General features: G+C 49.9%; 1 protein-coding gene across 6 annotated transcripts in view; it reads left to right on the top strand.

The window, feature by feature from the left end:
* The window catches only part of MYO9B (myosin IXB), a 126396-nt gene that overhangs the window by 37031 nt on the left and 69247 nt on the right, over positions 1-20118 (top strand). For all 6 annotated transcript variants that reach the window (XM_048497514.1, XM_048497515.1, XM_048497516.1 and 3 more), the window contains 5 exons: positions 8817-8911; positions 9560-9622; positions 11199-11298; positions 14343-14443; positions 16316-16445. In XM_048497514.1, coding sequence (XP_048353471.1) covers positions 8817-8911; positions 9560-9622; positions 11199-11298; positions 14343-14443; positions 16316-16445 — 489 coding nt within the window. The remainder of the gene's footprint in view (positions 1-8816; positions 8912-9559; positions 9623-11198; positions 11299-14342; positions 14444-16315; positions 16446-20118) is intronic.

Raw genomic sequence — 20118 nt, 5'->3', positions numbered from 1 at the left:
CGGGGGGGATCTGAGTCTTCCAACAGGCAAAAGGGCAGCTGAAAAGACCACGCAGTGAGATGTGGGGTAATTCTACTCATCACCAGCTCAAAGGCAAAGTTGCGAAGGCTGCAAAGTGGTGGGGGGGGGGGGGGGGGCGCCCCACGAATGAAATGTGCCCTGATATGCTAGGGAGGAATCCATTTAAATAGCTGCTTTGACATCGGCTGCTTTGACAAAAACCAGCCACGTGAAAGACTAACCGTGTTTGGTTGTGGTGGGTTTCCCGGGCTGCGTGGCCGTGGTTTGGTGGATTTTGTTCCTGACATTTCACCTGCATCTGTGGCTGGCATCTTCAGAGGGGTATCACAGTGAGAAACACCTCTGAAGATGCCAGCCACAGATGGAGGCGAAACATTAGGAACAAGATGAAGAAGAAGAGGAGTTTGGATTTATATCCCCCCTTTCTCTCCTGCAGGAGACTCAAAGGGGCTTACAATCTCTTTGCCCTTCCCCCCTCACAACAAACACCCTGTGAGGTAGGTGGGGCTGAGAGAGCTCCGAAGAACTGTGACTAGCCCAAGGTCACCCAGCTGGCGTGTGTGGGAGTACACAGGCTAATCTGAATTCCCCAGAGAAGCCTCCACAGCTCAGGCGGCAGAGCTGGGAATCAAACCCGGTTCCTCCAGATTAGATACACGAGCTCTTAACCTCCTACGCCACTGCTGCTCCCCTCTACCAGACCTTGGTCCACACAGCCCGGAAAACCCACCGCAACCAGCGGAATCCGGCCGCGAAAGCCTTCGACAATCCACTAACCAAGTTTGTTTCTGTATGAGTTTTTGTGGGTCGTAGACCAGTGAGCTGTGACTCAGGAAAGCTAATCACTTCTGTTGGTCTTGAAAGCACTGCTTCCCCCCCCCCCCCTTTATTTTGCTACGATAGTCTAGCACGGCTTCCCCTTTTGCAAGAATCCCAGTTTGACTTCCCTGTGGAAATTCTTGCTATGAAGTATTTCAGGTTTCCAAAGTGTTGCGCAAAGCAGCGGGAGGCCGGGGCAGATTTCTTCCTGCTCTGCTTGGCCTGGCGCCTGGCGCAGTTGGATGGAGGGGGAAGGGTGCCTCTCCTTGCTGGGAAGCTCCCGTAGACCAAATGTTCCCTGGAAACTGGTAAACAGCTGCCACCACTCAGGGATCTCCTGAGGACATCTAGACCAGAGGTCTGCAACCTGCGGTTCTCCAGATGTTCATAGACTACAAATCCCACCAGCCCCTGCCTGCATGACCAATTGGCCATGGTGGCAGGGGCTGATAGGATTTGTAGTCTATGAACATCTGGAGAGCCGCAGGTTGCAGACCCCTGATCTAGACAGATCTGCTGAGATGGTATTCTTGCAGCACAGTACTAGAGCAATAACAAAGCGACAGAAGTGGAGCTACCAGGGGGAGGGCAGGGGGTGTGCATTGCACCGGGCATGTGCCGGGGGGGGGGGGGGGGGGGAAAAATCCCACTCCCTCCCGTTTCCTTAGTTCAGCCGGAAAGTGGAGGCTGGAAAAAGCAGCCTGTTCACTTGAGGTTGAAAACGGCCTGGTGGGAACTATACTTCAACAAGGTCTCCTGGGAAGTGTAGTTCCCACCAGGCCGTTTTCAGCCTCCACTTTCAGGTGTGTGTGTGTGGGGGGGGGGGTGGGACGCCGAAGGGGGGGCAGAAAAATGCACAGTATGGCCCAGTCACTCCTCTGCAAACGACAGGGTAGAAACTCTGGGGAAGTACCTTATAATCAAGGACGTACCCCACTTGCAGCGTGTATTTCACAAACCAATTAACCTGGTAGGTGCGGCAACATGAGTCTAGGTTCCAGAATTAGACTGGAGCCGCCCGAAGGCAAAACACCCAAAATATAGCTCAGTTGTGCAAGAATATTTCCAAAAGAACTTTAGGCAGCGAGATTAAAATAACCGAGGCTGAATCAAAAGGGACTAACGACACGGTAAATAGCATTGGTTCAAATTCCCAGATGTTGCCCTCTGGCTCAAATTCCCCAGTAGTCAGAGTCCACTCTTTTAGAGAGTCAGAGTGGGCAAATGCCATTTCTATCTAGCCCACTGTTTCCCAACCTCTTTGACATCGCGGTACCCTTGACCTCACTCTTCATATCTCAGGGTACCCCTGAGGTTCGTTTGATTTTTTTTTTTGTATTTTTAAAGGGAGTGGCAAGCAGGAGGAGGGGAGGAAAAGCAGCATTGACAACCACGTTGTTTGTTTGCCGAAATTCGGCATGGATTGTGGGGATTTAAAGGGAGAGTTCCCTTTAAATCTAAACACCCCCCCCCCATTCCATGCCAAATTTAGGCAAATAAAGCAGTGCTGAAATCCCCCAGTAGTCAGAGTCCACTCTTTTAGAGAGTCAGAGTGGACAAACACCATTTCTATCTAGCCCAGTGTTTCCCAACCTTTTTGACATCGCGGTACCCTTGACCTCACTCTTCATATCTCAGGGTACCCTTGAGGTTCGTTTCATATTTTTTTTTGCATTTTTAAAGGGCGTGGCAAGCAGGGGGAGGGGAGGGAAAGCAGCGTTGACAGCCGCGTCGTTTGTTTGCCGAAATTCGGCATGGATTTGGGGGGATTTAAAGGGAGAGTTCCCTTTAAATCTAAACACACACACCCCCCATCCACGCCGAATTTAGGCAAATAAAGCAGTGCTGTTTTTCAGTGTTTTTTAAAGGGAGCCCATGAGGCTCCCAACCCCCCCCCCCTTCAAAATCCATTTGATTGGGGGCAGGTGGTAGCATTGTCATGGCACCCCTGGGATGTGCTCATGGTACCACAGAACCCGTGGTTGAGAATCACTGATCCAGCCTGTCGGCATGCACAAAATCACAAAGTCCAAAGGTGGATCCAGGAGCCATTGTGAAGGCACCAAAAGCTCACAAAACTTGGCTGGAAATCCTGCACTTTGCAGCCAGGGATGCTGTCCAGCTGGCCTAGAGGCTCGGGGTGAGATAAAATGGCAGGATTTATCTGCAGCCCAAAGGCTCCTAAAATCTTCAGCTAATTAACTGGGCGGTGGCTGTTCTGTTCTGGACCTTGGGAGACTGAGAGGGGAGTTGGGATAGTGAACTGTCTCTGCCCAGCGCCTGGGTCTTATCTCTGTTGTTGTTGTTGTTGTTGCTGCTGCTGCTGCTGCTGCTGTTGTTGTTGTATTTGTTGTTGTTGTATTTGTTGTTGATACTAATACTAATAATTAATTAATTAATTAAATTTAGTATACCGCCCTATCCCCGAAGGGCTCAGGGCGGTGTACAGATAAAACATCAGCTAAAAACATACATATAATTAAAACAACAGTCATATCTTAAAGCATCGCCCGCACCCTTACGAAACCCTCCTAATGCGAAATAATGGGTCCCGATGGTATTAGGGCCCGTGGGGGTAAAGAGGAGGGGGCAGGGGCACCCTCAGCGGCCAGTCTCTCCAAAGGCCCGGTGGAACAACTCAGTCTTACAGGCCCGGCGGAAATCCCCAAGGGCCCGCAGGGCCCGGACAGCTGGAGGGAGAGTGTTCCACCAGGCCGGCGCCAGAGCTGTGAAGGCCCTGGCTCGAATGGAGGCCAGCCGCATAATTGAGGGGCCAGGGACCTCCAGTAAATTGGCCTCTGCTGAGCGCAGAGGTCGAGTTGGGACATATGTTGCAAAAGGTCACAGCTTTGCTGAATCTCAAGCAACTGAACGAGAAAGGAAAACCACAGTGGAAGCTAAATGCTGCCAATTATAAAGCCCTCAGATACCTTGTTCCAGGGGTCAGTGGCATAGCGCCAATGGGGCAGGGGGGTGACGCCCCGGACACGCGGGGAGGTGCGCACGAGGGGTGCTTTAGCAGGGGCGCAGTTTTCCCTCGCTCCGCCCCTGCCAGGACGGCCAACCTATGGCGCTCCAGATGTTCCTGGACTACAATTCCCATCAGTCCCTGCCAGCATGGCCAATTGGAGAGAAGGGAATTGAAGTCCAAGGACATCTGGAGCACCATAGGTTGGCCACCCCTGCCTTATTCCATTCTAAAAAGAGTAAACTGTTGTAGTGCCATAAAGTATCAAATATACCAAACTAGTTGTCATATTTTCTTTGTTTGTAATTCAGAGCATACAACCATACCAGAGATTGACTTCTCCTCCATAAATCTGTCCAAGCCCCTTTTAAAGCTATCCAGGTTAATAAGTCGGGTCAACCTTGGTTAACACTTGGAAGGGAGGCCACCACGGGAGTGCAGAGCAGGCAGTGGCAAACCACCTGTTGGTCTCTTGCCTTGAAAACGCTACGGGGTCACCGTAGATGACTGTGACCCGACAGCACTTTCTGGCCAGGAACTCCACAAGGGTGTTGACCCAGCGCTGGATCTGGAGCCGGCGTGGCTCCAGAAGGGCTCGGTGCCTGCCGATCTCCTGCTTTGCCCGCCCATGTCGTGCTTCTCTTTAGCAATTTAATATATTTATCTAATGATGCAATTTAACACATACTGAATGGGGCAATTTAATGTATATCGAATGGGGCCCATTAATATATATCTAATGATGCAATTTAACATATACTGATTGGGGCAATTTAATGTCTATTGAATGGGGCCCTTTAATATACATCGAATGGTGCAACCTATCTGTACGTTGCTTAGGATGTTCCAGGATTGGGCATTCCAGCCACCCCAAGCAACATGGAGATAGGTTGCTCCATTCGAGATATATTAAAGTGCCCCCTTCGATAGATTGCGCCATCAGACCTATATTAGACTGCACCATTAGCTAGATAGAAAATGTTGACAGAGAGAAATTTTTCTCTCTTTCTCACAATACTAGAACCGGGGGCATCCATTGAAAATGCTGGGGGGAAGAATTAGGACTAATAAAAGGAAACACTTCTTCACGCAACGTGTGATTGGTGTTTGGAATATGCTGCCACAGGAGGTGGTGATGGCCACTAACCTGGATAGCTTTAAAAGGGGCTTGGATAGATTTATGGAGGAGAAGTCGATCTCTAGCTACCAATCTTGATCCTCTTTGATCTGAGATTGCAAATGCCTTAGCAGACCAGGTGCTCGAGAGCAACAGCCGCAGAAGGCCATTGCTTTCACCTCCTGCAGGTGAGCTCCCAAAGGCACCTGGTGGGCCACTGCGAGTAGCAGAGAGCTGGACTAGATGGACTCTGGTCTGATCCAGCTGGCTTGTTCTTATGTTCTTATGCACCATGATAGAAGGCTGTGCGGAGGGCCCAGCGATCCAAGCCAGCAGCCTCTCGGTGCCGCAGACGGCGCTCCTCGTGGTTTGACTCCCTCCCCCTCTGCGAATCCGTTTTGGGAAATACGCTCCACGCTTTGACTGAATACCAAACGTATGAGGTCAGCCCAGAGTCCTTTAAAGCTGTGCTGCTTACGTGGGCAATTGTAAGGGGGTGCGGGGGAGGGGCAGGGAGAAATGCAGGGAATCAGGCTCCGGCCAGAACAGTTTACATCAGACTTGAAATTTGTCCATTTGCTGAACCAGCATGTGTACCAGCTGGTTGCTGTGGACAACTCGGGCAAGTTGGCCTGCGGCTGACGAGAGCCTTTTCATACAGTCTCGAAGCGTCATCCTCAAAACTTTGGTTCCAGCGCCTGTGCGTGCGTGCATGGCAGAATAAGTGCCGCGGCACAGATTTCCACGTGATAGGGCCGTGGTGGCGAACCTTTGGCACTCCAGATGTTATGGACTACAATTCCCATCAGCCCCTGCCAGCATGGCCAATTGTAGTCCACAACATCTGGAGTGCCAAAGGTTCGCCACCACTGTGGTAGGGTGACCAGACGGGGGCGCTGGCTTCGAGACCGAGGCTGCGGTCGCAGCCCGGTTTGTGTGAAGCAAAGTGGCTCACTTCCAGAGAAGCAGACACGGGATCGGGCTTCGAGTGCCCCGGACTCCCCGGAGACAAGGACAGTGGGCAAACCAGTGTCCCTCCGGATTCTGTTGCCCATCTATCGCTGTGCAGTTAGTGTAGTGGTGTAGTGGGTTAGAGCAGGTGCATTCTAATCTGGAGGAACCGGGTTTGATTCCCCGCGCTGCCGCTTGAGCTGTGGAGGCTTATCTGGGGAATTCAGATTAGCCTGTGCACTCCCACACACGCCAGCTGGGTGACCTTGGGCTAGTCACAGTTCTTCAAAGCTCTCTCAGCCCCACCTACCTCACAGGGTGTTTGTTGCAAGGGGGGGAAGGGAAAGGAGTTTGTAAGCCCCTTTGAGTCTCCCTACAGGAGAGAAAGGGGGGATATAAATCCAACTCTTCTTCTTCTTAGGAGCAGCAGTGGCGTAGGAGGTTAAGAGCTCATGTATCTAATCTGGAGGAACCGGGTTTGATTCCCCGCTCTGCCGCCTGAGCTGTGGAGGCTTATCTGGGGAATTCAGATTAGCCTGTACGCTCCCACACATGCCAGCTGGGTGACCTTGGGCTAGTCACAGCTTCTCGGAGCTCTCTCAGCCCCACCCACCTCACAGGGTGTTTGTTGCGAGGGGGGAAGGGCAAGGAGATTGTAAGCCCCTTTGAGTCTCCCTACAGGAGAGAAAGCGGGGATATAAATCCAACTCTTCTTCTTCTCCCTCCTGAATCTATTTTCTCATCAACATCATCGAGTCCCAGACTTGGACTTCGGTTTAATGCTAATAATGGAGCCCAGTGGCCCAGGCCAGCCTAGATTGGGGGGGGGGTGGAGGGGAACTCTGTTTCCGCGTGCCCACAGGGAGGGCTCTGAGTGCCACCTCTGGCACCCGTGCCGTAGATTTGCCACCACTGCTCTAAGATAAGGTGTTCCCAGCCCTGAATCATTAGTGCTGCCTTTTTCTGTATCCTTTCCAAGTTCACAATACCCTTTTAAGATGAAGCAACAAGAACACTGCGCAGTGTGGGCTGAGCTTGCGTCCGGGGTCCTCCATCTCCTGGCTGATCTGCTATAGAGGCTTTACAGAAATTTGGCCATGATGTTTGACCCCAGGTCTTGGGAGAAAAGGCGTGGTGTCGTGGTTAAGAGCAGACAGTGACTCCTTCAATATGCTAACCTTTACTGAAACTTTTGCCCTCATTAAAGAGAGGCTGTGAGCAATGGACTATCAACAATTGCCGAGCTTGGCAAATAAATCTTGTTCACCAACAAATATGTCCTTTCACGCAGGGATACCCAGCCTATTAAGAACATAAGAACATAAGAACAAGCCAGCTGGATCAGACCAGAGTCCATCTAGTCCAGCTCTTCTACTCGCAGTGGCCCACCAGGTGCCTTTGGGAGCTCACGTGCAGGAGGTGAAAGCAATGGCCTTCTGCGGCTGTTGCTCCCGAGCACCTGGACTGTTAAGGCATTTGCAATTTGCAAATATTATATTACAGCGCTCACAAATCCCATACACAGGAGAGCCTATATCCGTGGTGGCGAACCTTTGGCACTCCAGATGTTATGGACTACAATTCTCATCAGCCCCTGCCAGCATGGCCTGCTAGCAGGGGCTGATGGGAATTGTAGTCCATAACATCTGGAGTGCCAAAGGTTCGCCACTACTGGCCTATATGCTGGCTAGATTTAACATCATGCCATCTCCGCTACATAGAGGAAGACTTAAAGGTCTTCCAAGCGATAAGAGGTTCTGTCCCTGTAGCAGAGGACAGCTGGATTCCATCCCACACATTCTCCTCAACTGCTTATTATACCAAGAACTCCGATCCAGCTTGTTATCCCAAGCTATAGACCCTATGATTGATTATACTGAATCAGATAAAGTAGTTACGCTTTTAAATTGTCAGGATTTTCATTGTTGCCTTATAGTGGCAAAGTTTTTGTCAGAAGTTTGTAAACTGAATGTATGACAAACGCGAAGTTTTTTACTATTCACTTTTTAACTGGAACTGTATTTTTATATTATCGTGTATATTATTATTATTATTATTATTATTATTATTATTTATTTAATTTGTATACCGCCCGATCCCCAATAAAGGCTTATTGAATTGAATTGAATTGAATTGAATAGGGTTAAGAGCAGGTGGACTCTAATCTGGACAACCAGGTTCGATTCCCCACTCCTCCACGTGAGCGGCGGACTCTTATCTGGTGAACTGGATTCGTCCCCCGCTCCTACACACGAAGCGGGCTGAGTGACTTTGGACCAGTCCCAGTTCTTTCCGAACGTTCGGCCCGCTGAGCTCCCAAGGGGCCTGTTGTGGGGAGCGGAAAGGGGTTTTGTAAGACTTTTCGCTCGAGACTTTTCGCTGGAGAGAAAGATTTTATTTATTTTATTTTATTTATTGTTAGATTTAATATACCACCCTATCCCCGAAGGGCTCAGGGCGGTGCACAAAAGACATCATGTATAAAAACGTCATATATAAAAACATAAATACAATATAAACAGCAATTTTAAGCTGAAACAGCGCCCCGCGAAACCCTTACATGACCCTCCTAAAAGAAATAGAGAGAGAATAATGGGTCCCGACGATGTTAGGGACCCATAGAAAGCAGGAGAGGGTGCTGGGGCATATCTGTCTGTCTGTCTGTCTGTCTGTCTGTCTGTGTGGGGGGGGGGATCTTTATACCGCCCACCCCCGGAGGGCTCTGGGCGGTTCACAACACAGGTTCTACATACAATATATACAACAAACCCCATTAGATTAAAATTAAATATAAGAATTTAAAACACAGCGGTAAAATTCAATAAAATTGGTGACAGCAATAACCCAAATTAAACCCTCCCAAAGAGGTATATGGGGTATATAATCCAAAGAGGTATATGGGGTATATAATCCATAACTCTTCTTTTGCTTCATTCACAGGCTTTCGGGAACGCAAAGACAGCCCACAATAACAACTCCAGCCGATTTGGGAAATTTATCCAGGTCAACTATTTGGAGAACGGCATTGTCCGGGGGTGAGCGGAGCAGGCTGGTGGCAGGATGGAGGGTTGGGCCAGCCTTGTGAAGATGTCACTCTGGTGGGGTTAAGAAGCCTTCGGAAACATCCCTCCACACGCCTTCAAGTGCATCAGGAAGTTTGTTGCTTGTTTAAGAGGAACGAATTAACAGATTTGAGGCAGATTACAGGTCTCTAGCTTTCCTGGCTCAGGAAAGCTCACAGCCAAACATGAACACCCAGAAAACAGATGATTATTTATTTATTTATTTATTTATTTACCTATTTATTTATTTATCTATTTATCTATCTATCAATTAATTAATTAATTAATTAATTAATTAATTAATTAAACTTATAGGCCGCCTCATCCCCACGGGCTCGAGGCGGCTCACAACATGGCTGTTCCAACGAACAGCAAATCAACAAATCAAATCAAATCAACAAAAACTTAATCCCTTAAGACCTATGCAGCAATAGATTAAATAACTAAGTATTTTAAAATGAAGATTGTTTAAAACTAGGAGTGCCGTGTGGGTGCTCCCCTCCCCCTATAAAACACACTTCAGTCTGGATGCCAAACCACAGCACAGAGTCTCTTTGGGGAAGCCACGTCTGTGTGGTTCCTTAGCGCCAAGACTGACGTTTTCCTCTTTCTGCGTTTCAGGGCCGTCGTCGAAAAATATTTGCTTGAAAAATCTCGATTGGTCTCTTGGGAAAAGAACGAAAGGTGAGGAGCCGGGTGTGTGTGCGTTTGTGGGGTTGTAGGCACAGAAGTAGTAGAAAGTCAGAGCAAGTAGTAGAAAGTCAGAGCAAGTGGAAGAAAGTCAGAGAGAGAGAGATAAAAGGGTTTTGTATCTAGGTGATTGAGATACTTTCCTAAACTCAATGTAACTGCTTGCAACTACAAATCAGTGCTGCTACAAGGTGTATGTCATCAGCCTGCTATATGTTACCACTGCCATCTGGGGCATTCTTTCCTTGATCTTTACTTTATGGCTTCACATGCTTTGTAGATAACTAGGCTTCCCCCTGACATCCTGGTCCCATGATAAACAGGATTGTTTTCGTTATCTTGTGGGGGCAGGATACCATGTGGCTCTCTATCACTATCTGTCGCTGACCTTGGGGTGTCTTGGTTTTGTAGTAGATTCTGGGCAGCCCCATCCAAGAGCTAGGTGCCTGACCTTACTATCAGAATAGGCCTTACTAGCAGAGGCAGGGGAGGGGAAGGGGTGGCATGCAACGGGAGAGGAGGGACAGGTGGCGGCTTTGCAGATTCTTTTTCACTACTTCTTGGCAAAACGGTGGAGGGGATTGACAACGGGAATAAGAAGAGTTTGGATTTATATCCCCCCTTTCTCCCCTGTAGGAGTCTCAAAGGAGCTTACAATCTCCTTGCCCTTCCCCCCTCACAACAAACACCCTGTGAGGTAGGTGGGGCTGAGAGAGCTCAGAAGAACTGTGGTCACCCAGGTCACCCAGCTGGCGTGTGTGGGAGAGCACAGGCTAATCTGAATCCCCCAGATAAGCCTCCACAGCTCAGGCGGCAGAGCTGGGAATCAAACCAATTGGCCATGCTGGCAGGGGCTGATGGGAACTGTAGTCCATAACATCTGGAATGCCAAAGATTTGCCACCACGGTAATAGACCGTCCCTCCCCTTCTGGGCTCAGGATGGCTAACATCAGACTAATAAAATACATATGAATAGCAAAGCATGTAAACATTTTAAAGCATCCCCTCAATCCAGCAGAGTGAGAGAGCAATGCGGCCTGACCTAAAAGACAGTATAACTATCCTATAGGGATGTGTCACAACAAAGGTCAGATAAACGGAAAACAAAGCAGGAAAGCCAATGGGAAAAGGAGGGGGAAAGAGATCAAGGAAGAGAGGGGAGGGGGGAGGGTTAGGGTCCCAAGTCCTTCTGCCAGGAAAGTGTGAGCTGGGCACAGCCATGGTCACCCTGTTTCCTCACAGTGGGGGCAGAGGAAGGCCTTTCCAGGCACCTACCACCCATGAGCCTCGATGGGTAAAAGCTGGGGATCGAACTACCCGCTGCACGCCCCCAGGGGCTATGCCAGGCCGCGTGGCCTTCCCCCTGTGCTGGCGCCAGAGATTTCACGACAGCAAAGACCACTACAGCCGGTTCAACAGCTGTCCACAAATTTTGTGTAATATTTCCTGGTTGTTGGTTTTCTTCCAGCAGCATCGACCTCTGCCAAGGGCTGGCTCCTCATTCTGCCTGAAAGCGGGCGGGAGAGACGGGTTCCGTCCGTGCCAACCAATGTGTCTTTCCTCCTGCAGGAATTACCACGTGTTTTACTATTTGCTGCTCGGTGCCAGCGAAGAGGAGCGCAAGGAATTCCACCTCAAGCAGCCCAAAGATTACTTCTACCTCAACCAGGTGCGCAGGGGGCCTTCTGTGTATGAACGTGACTGGCAGATGCAAAGGGCTGCTTCGTCCACAGCCCCTCCAGGGAGAACGACCCCAAAACAACTTCACTGTGTGTCCCTTGTTCAGCGTTCGACACAGATGTGTGGTCAACACCACTTCCGGAGGGCAGAAATCCCCTGGAGTGGTGCCACCCTGAAGCGTCCCCCCTCCAGCAGCGTCGCGTAGAAGCGCTTCTCGGTGGCACGGCCACTGCCTCCTCGTGAGCCCATTGTGACAAATTAAGTGGAGGTCCGCGTAACAACCAAGCAGCAAGCGAGTTTGCACTGGATCCGGCTCGCAGCATGTTGCTGCCTGACTTTACACCGGATTACAGGAAGCAAAGTTCCAAAAACAAACCATACAGAGCACAATGCCCAGGTGAATTCTCTGGTGCCGAATAGTTTTATCCCGTCAGCTCCAATAGAAACTCCAAAAAGCACTGATGTGCTTAAACAGTTTGCAATCACTGCATTGCTTCAAATGAAAGTCTGTTCAATAGGCCACCCAGAAAATCAATAATTCATTCATTGTATTGTCGAAGGCTTTCACGGCCAGGGTGCTGCTGTGTGGTTTCCGGGCTGTATGGCCGTGTTCTAGCAGCATTCTCTCCTGACGTTTCGCCTGCATCTGTGGCTGGCATCCTCTGAAGATGCCAGCCACAGATGCAGGCGAAACGTCAGGGGAAAATGCTACTAGAACATGGCCATACAGCCCGGAAACCACACAACACCCTGGCTGTGAAAGCCTTCGACAATACATGCCATGGATGCTGTTGGGCGGACTTGCCCCAAATCCATAGCTCAGTGCTTTGTGTACTGGTGGCTCCCAGGTTCAAGCCCTAGTATCAGGGCAAGCTCCAGGTTTTGGGTAGCGCTGGGCAGAGAGTTCCCAGAGCCCCTCTTCCTATTTCTGCCCCACCACCAGGCCTTGCTCACAACTGCATTTCCTCCCACCTGCAAGATCTCAGGCACTGGTTATGACACCAGGGAGCCAAAGGCAGTCAGCACTGGTGTGCCGGCAGAGGCGGAGCTACCAGGGGACTGGGGGGGCGCATCTGGGGCGGTAATCCCCTTCCACGATGCCCCCTCCCACTCCCCCCCATGACACTCCCCCACTTACCTTAGTGAAACAGTGTAGGCTGGAGAAGCGGCCTATTCTTTTCAGGCTGAAAACGGCCTGGTGGGAACTACACTTCCCAGGAGACCTTGCGAGGGCTTCTGAGGTCCTCTGGGCTGCAATTCCCACCAGGCTGAACCTAAAGAGCGGCAAACTGAACAAGGCGAATTGGGGAGGAGGGCAGAAAACACAGAGTGCGCACCAGGCGCACTCTGGCCCGGCTACGCCTCTGTGTGCCGGCCATGAGGCTGGGACTTCCCTTTTGGTGGTGATTATTGCATCCTGTTGGTCTCACCAGGTAGTTCCTAGAGTGCAATTCCTGGCTTGGCAGGTAACACCAAACCCTCCATAATAAGTTTTTTGGACTCTTTCAAGCTAAGTCTTATCCTCCCCTCCCAAACACAGTGTCCAAACCCCGCAATTCTGAACTTCCCAGAATTAATAACAAGTTCCAGTCTGAAGTGTTGTGGATTTTCTGGGTTGTATGGCCATGTTCTTTTCTGGGTTGTATGGGCATTCATTGAAAATGCTGCGGGGAAGAATTAGGACTAATAAAAGGAAACACTTCTTCACGCAACGTGTGATTGGTGTTTGGAATATGCTGCCACAGGAGGTGGTGATGGCCACTCACCTGGATAGCTTTAAAAAGGGCTTGGACAGATTTATGGAGGAGAAGTCGGTCTATGGCTACCAATCTTGATCCTCCTTGATCTCAGATTGCAAATGCCTTGTCAGACCAGGTGCTCAGGAGCAGCAGCAGCAGAAGGCCACTGCTTTCACATCCTGCACGTGAGCTCCCAAAGGCACCTGGTGGGCCACTGCGAGTAGCAGAGAGCTGGACTAGATGGACTCCGGTCTGATCCAGCAGGCTAGTTCTTATGTTCTTATGTTCTAGTAGCATTTTCTCCTGACGTTTCGCCTGCATCTGTGGCTGGCATCTTCAGAGGATCTGATGGTAGTAAAGCCAGTGGAGTGTATATACCTGTGGAATGTCCAGGGTGGGAGAAAGAACCATTTGCATTGGTTAACAAGCGTAAAAGGGCGCAATTAGCAAGATGCCAGCCACAGATGCAGGCAAAACGTCTGGGGAAAACGCTACTGGAACACGGCTGTACAGCTTGGAAAACCCACCACACTCCAGTGGATCTGGCTGTGAAACCCTTCGACAAGACAAAGCTCCCATGGACGTAGGTAAGGGGGGGTTCTCGGGTTTGAAACCCCCCCCCCCATTCATGTCCAAAGCGCCGCCCCTCAGTTTGTGGGTTTTTAAAACATTTTAGTGCTTTTTCGGTTTTTGGCCTGCAGGGGGCGCATTGTTTGGGCTAGCAGCATCAAACTTTCAGGGATTGTTTGGGGGACTCTCCTGATGATACTACCCAGGTTTGGTGAGGTTTGGTTCAGGGGGTCCAAAGTTATGGACTTCCAAAGGGGGTGCCCCCATCCTCCATTGTTTCCAATGGGAGCTAATAGAAGATGGGGGCTACACCTTTGAGGGTCCATAACTTTGGGCCCCCTGAACCAAACTTCACCAAACCTGGGATGTATTATCAGTAGAGTCTCTTATTGATACCACCCAGTTTTTGTGAAGTTTGGTCCAGGGGGTCCAAAGCTATGTACTCCCAAAGGGAGTGCCCCATCCTCCATTGTTTTCAATGACTCTGCCATCCCCGACCTTGGAGAGCTGCTTTTATAAGCGCTAGGCCAGGGGCGGGGCGTGGGGAGGCATGGCCATGCCAGGCAGGTGGGGGTGTGGCCCCACCACCGAACCCCCCCCCCCCCATAAAAAATCTATACCTACGTCCCTGAAAGCTCCAGTCTGCTTTTCTGGTTCCCGGCAGCCGAGGCTCCTGTGCGGGCCCCTGCTCGTCCTCTGAGCGTGACGGCCTCTTTTTCAACAGCATAACTTGAAAATCGAAGACGGAGAAGACCTGCAACATGACTTCGAGCGGCTGAAGCAAGCCATGGAGATGGTGGGGTTCCTTCCGGCAACCAGGAAGCAGTGAGTCAGGCCAGCTTTGGGATCTGTTATTTTTTCCTACACTGGAGGGGGAGGATGCTGTCTCGTTCAGTGGGTGGTCAGGGTCGGGTTGCCTCTGCAAGTAGGTGCACCAGGCCAACAGTCTTCAGCAGTGAGAGTGTGCGTATGTCACAGGACGTACCTTTTGATTAGAACAATGATGGCGAACCTATGGCACGGGTGGCAGAGGTGGCACTCAGAGCCCTCTCTGTGGGCACACACAAACAGAGTTCATCATGTGGGGGGGAAATCGCCCCCCCCCCCACACACACACACATCTAGGCTGGCCTGGGCCGCTGGATTTCGATCGTTAGAATTAAACCTAAGACCTAGTTTTTGGGGAAGCAGCGTAGGTAACCCTGTTAAAAGCTGTTCAACCCCACTGATTTTCATGCGAAGAACTAACGCGCAATCCTTTACCTGGGAGTAAGCTTTCGGTTTGCTGGCTTAGCGGGGCTTGCTTCTGAGTCGCGCTCTCTAGGAATTAAAGTGATTCATCCGGTTAGAAGAGTTGCACGGTTGTACCAGAAACCAAAACCAACGACTACCACCAAGCACTTACTCCGGTAGCATAGCACGCCGCCGAATTAACCGTTTTTTCTAAATTAAAACCTCAGTATTCAGGTTCAATTGCCGTGTTGGCACTTTGTGATAAATAAGTGGGTTTTGGGTTGAAGTTTGGGCACTCGGTCTCAAAAAGGTTCGCCATCACTGGATTAGAACATGTTCAGGCAGCCTTTCCGTCAGAGGGCTGGGGTGGGGGATGCCGCTCTCCTCCTCTGTTTTATCTGTCGGCAGCCCAGTAGGTGTAGGCGGGCGTGGCAAGCAGAAATGTAATGCACAAATATAGGATGGGTGACGCCTGGCTTGACAACATTACATGCAAAAGGAATCTGGGAGTCTTAGTAGACCACAAACTGAAGATGAGTCAGTGGTGTGACGCAGCAGCCAAGAAAGCCAATGTGATTCTGGGCTGCATCAATAAGAGTATAGTGTCTAGATCGAGGGATGTAACTGTACCTTTCTATTCTGCTGCACTGGCTGTGCCTAAAGAGCTAGCGTCCAAATAATCTGTAAATAGCGTGGCGAGGGAGCAGTTCCCTTCTGTTGCAGACTCTCACTGCTAAAAACAACAGTGGTGTTATCAAAGCATTGCTAACAGCTAAGCATCAAAAGCACTGTCTGAATCCAAAGTAACTGGATGACGTTGGGAAAATTTCTAAGCATAACAAAGGCCAGATGGTGGCTCCCTTCCCCTCCCTCCCCTCCCTTGCGTGCCACCCCTCCCTCCCCTTCCCCTTCCTCCGCTAGGGTGGGTGGGCCGTGTCAAGATGCCGGCCCCTCCCTGCCCTCCCTTGCATGCCACCTCTCTCTCCCTCCCCTCCCTCACTCCCCTTCCCTTGCATGGACTTCCCCTCCTCCTCCTCCTCCTCCTTTTCTTCTTCTTCTTCTTCTTCTTCTTCTTCTTCTTCTTCTTCTTCTTCTTCTTCTTCTTCTTCTTCTTCTTCTTCTTCTTCTTCTTCTTTGTCTTCGTCTTCGTCTTTTTCTTCTTCTACTACTACTACAACGACGACGACGACGACGACGACGACGACGACGACGACGACGACAGTGATGGCGAACCTTTTTGAGACCGAGTGGCCAAACTGCAACCCCAAACCCACTTATTTATCGCAAAGTGCCAACATGGCAATTTAACCTGAATACTGAGGTTTTAGTATAGAAAAAATGGTTGTCTCCAAGGCGCACGTTACTCAGGAGTAAGTTTTGAAGTCAACTTGCCACCAAACTCTCCAGCTGAGAGAGGACCCGTTCCCTAGTGGTCTAATTGTCCTTGTGTTTCCCCTCTCCCAGAATTTTTTCAGTCCTGTCTGCTATTCTTTACCTGGGAAACGTCACCTACAAGAAGAAGGCGGCTGGTCGGGATGAAGGGCTGGAAGTGGGCCCCCCGGAAGTGCTGGACATCCTGTCTCAGCTTCTGAAGGTATCTTGATCCTTGTGTTTAGACCTGGCACGGTCTGGCGAGGGAGCCTGCGATACAGAGCTTGTCCTTACAGCAGCCCGGAGTACGGTGATTTACTCTTGTTTTGGCTTTACGCTGTACTCCTCCTCGGGTTTTTGTCTATATTGTGAGGGAGGGACCAGGGAAGTGGATATGATGAATATATATATATCACTTGAAATCCGCGAATCTACAACAGACTCAAGACTAAAATAACGACACTTGGGATATTATTATTACAGCATATGGAAAACAACAATAGGACTGTATCCTTAATACGATGAACTGCAACAACTTAGCTCACTGATTGATATTGTCGTGTCTTTCCCGAAGGGGTTCACTGGTTATTATAGCGTATGAATATTTAGAATTGTATTGTGTATACTTGTATGTATTATAGGAGCAGCAGTGGCGTAGGAGGTTAAGAGCTCGTGTATCTAATCTGGAGGAACCGGGTTTGATTCCCAGCTCTGCCACCTGAGCTGTGGAGGCTTCTCTGGGGAATTCAGATTAGCCTGTGCACTCCCACACACGCCAGCTGGGTGACCTTGGGCTAGTCACAGCTTCTCGGAGCTCTCTCAGCCCCACCTACCTCACAGGGTGTTTGTTGTGAGGGGGGAAGGGCAAGGAGATTGTAAGCCCCCTTTGAGTCTCCTGCAGGAGAGAAAGGGGGGGATCTAAATCCAAACTCTTCTTCTTCTTCTTCTTTTTCTTTTGCGTATAACAGTTAAAGCCACAGAGCAGCAAATGTGCGTCATTCATTTTTTCGGTCCTATTTCCCTAGTCTTAAAGGGCGCACGTTACTCATTATTCTCATTTGGCTATTTGGGGATGGTCACAGCAGAAAATTAGAACATAAGAACATAAGAACTAGCCTGCTGGATCAGACCAGAGTCCATCTAGTCCAGCACTCTTCTACTCGCAGTGGCCCACCAGGTGCCTTTGGGAGCTCACATGCAGGAGGTGAAAGCAATGGCCTTCTGCTGCTGCTGCTCCTGAAAATTGCATGTTGACAGCCCTTCAAGCAGAAAAGGGCTGGAGCGAGATCAGTTGCAGATGGAATTGCTGCGTGGCCCCCTCTCCTCTGCTCCTGTATTGCGAAAGTGGGTTGAAATTCCCCTTTTGTGCTTGTGTGGAACTAGTGGATTCAGAGCAGCGGTCACTAGAGAATGATAGAGTTGAGAGAGACCAGAAGGGCTGTCCCGTCCAACCCCCTGCCATGCAGGATACACAATGTTCCAGATGGTTTTGATAAGCCGTTCCGCCACAGGAAGTTTTCCTTGGGTCAGGTGCCGGTCGTGATCTTTACAGTTCTGAAAATGGTTTGTGACGAGAGCACATAAAATATCTCCTGTGCCTAAGAACACCAGTTATGATTTTCCGGAGAGGTCCTTTTTAGTGTGCCCCCAGCCTCTGCACCAAATTGCTACTGCAGGCAGAGACTTCTCTGTGGTGGCCACTTGCTATTCGAACAGCCTTCCACAGATACTTGCGAGAAACATAGCCCTTTAGCCTTCACTGCCAGTTATTTTCCCCACAGTTTTCATTTGTTTTTCTCACACCTTTCTGCTACCATTTTAGGACTTGTTTAGTACATGTGGGTTTGTTTGTTTTTTAAATTGTCATTGTGCAGAGGAGTTGGACTGTTATTCAGACTGGATCTAGAGAACTCTCCATCCAGATGAACAAAGAATCTTTTACCCACAAGTACAGAGGTGTTATTCCTGTGCAATATTCCCAGTAGGAAGAGCAACAGAGGCCAATCGATTTAAAGAAAATGGGGTATTTATTTAGCAGCACTCAGATGGCTAGAGCAGTGATGGTGAACCTTTGTGAGACCGAGTGCCCAAATTGCAACCCAAGCTCCACTTATTTGTCGCAAAGTGCCAACCCGGCAATTTAACCTGAATACTGAGGTTTTAGTTTAGAAAAAAACAGTTAGCTCCCTCTTCCTCCGCCACATCCACTCGAGTAGGGGCCAGCCTCTAGACTCCAGCAAGTCCCGCGTGCACCGCTCTGTGCCTCTCTAGCATCTCTGCCTCCTCTGCGCCCCCCCCCCTCGGGCAGCAGCCACCCGGAGCACAGGCACCAGGCCCGCCAGCCGAGTCCTCCCTGCTCACCGCAGTGCGCGCATATCGTGCTCGGTGACCCAGGCCAGCCTAGATGTGTGTGTGTGTGGGGGTGTGTGTGTGATTTTCCATCCCCCGCATGACGAATTCTGTGTGCGCATGCCCACAGAGAGGGCTCCGAGTGCCATCTCTGGCACCCATGCCATAGGTTCACCATCACTGGACTAGAGGGTAGATCAGAACCGCTTCTAGCCAATCCGCCCTCTCCGTCCCATTATAACACACTCACACACACAAAACTGAGAAGGAAGGAAAGGAAGGAAGAGGCATGAAGAGGGGAGGGAAAATGGCTAATAAACTGATCACAGGTGAGCAAGATGCCATGAACTGTAGGGAATCTATAAGGCAGAAGACCAAGAGAGAAACGCCCACAAAGCAGTTGCAAGGGAGTTCAAGTATTGGAAGAAACCCGGCATCCTTTTCAGGAGCCCGGGCTAGTTTTTTGATGGGGTGCCACGGGACCCAAGTTTCCACAGGATTTAGATTGGTTCAAGAATCATAGAATCACAGAGTTGGAAGAGACCCCAAGGGCCATCAAGTCCAACCCCCTGCAATGCAGGAACACACAATCAAAGCACTCCCGACATATGTTCATCCAGCCTCTCTTTAAAAACCTCCAAAGAAGGAGACTTCACAACTGTCCAAGGCAGTGAATTCCACTGTCGAACAGCCCTGACAGTCAGGAAATTCTTCCTAATGTTTAGATGGAATCTCTTTTCCTGCACCTTGAATCCATTGCTCCGTGTCCTAGTCTCTGAGGCAGCAGAAAACAAGCTTGCTCCCTCTTCGACACGGCATCCCTTCAGATATTTTAACATAGCTAACATGTCCCCCCTTAACCTTCGCTTCTCCAGACTAAACATCCCCAGCTTCCTAAGTCTCTCCTCGTAGGGCATGGATTCCAGACCTTTTACCATTTTGGTTGCCCTCCTCTGGACATGTTCCAGCTTGTCAATATCCTTCTTGAATTGCGGTGCCCAGAACTGTGCACAGTATTCCAGGTGAGGTCTAACCAATGCAGAATAGAAAGGTACAATTCCATCCCTCGATCTTGACACTGTACTCCTATTGATACAGCCCAAAATCGCATTGGTTTTCTTGGCCGCCGCATCACACTGCTGACTCATGTTCAGTTTGTGGTCTGCTAAGACTCCCGGATCCCTTTTGCATGTAGCGGGAACTGCAGTCCATAACATCTGGAGGGGCGCAAGTTTGACACCTATAATCCCTCAGTTTTGCGGCTCTGCTCTCTTTGGATTGTCGTGGTTTCCTTTTGTGTTTATTTTGCGCCACCTTAAGGAGCTGCTGCTGTTGCTGCATCATTTTTTAAAAAAAATCTGAAAAGACTGAAATAAAATCGTGGAGGGATTGTAGTAGTTAAAATGTCAGACTTGGATACAAGGGGGCTTGGATTCAGAACCCTGTTCTATCATGAAGCTTGCTGGGAAGGGCTCGTTGCTCTCTCTGACTCGGCGATCTCCCAGGAGCGTTGTCAGGGACCACGTCAAGAAGCGAGAACCATCCAC

Source organism: Sphaerodactylus townsendi, linkage group LG05, assembly GCF_021028975.2.
Source record: "Sphaerodactylus townsendi isolate TG3544 linkage group LG05, MPM_Stown_v2.3, whole genome shotgun sequence".
Lineage (NCBI taxonomy): Eukaryota > Metazoa > Chordata > Lepidosauria > Squamata > Sphaerodactylidae > Sphaerodactylus > Sphaerodactylus townsendi.
Note: the sequence above shows the minus strand (reverse complement) of the source record. Positions and strands in the feature narration are given on the sequence as shown.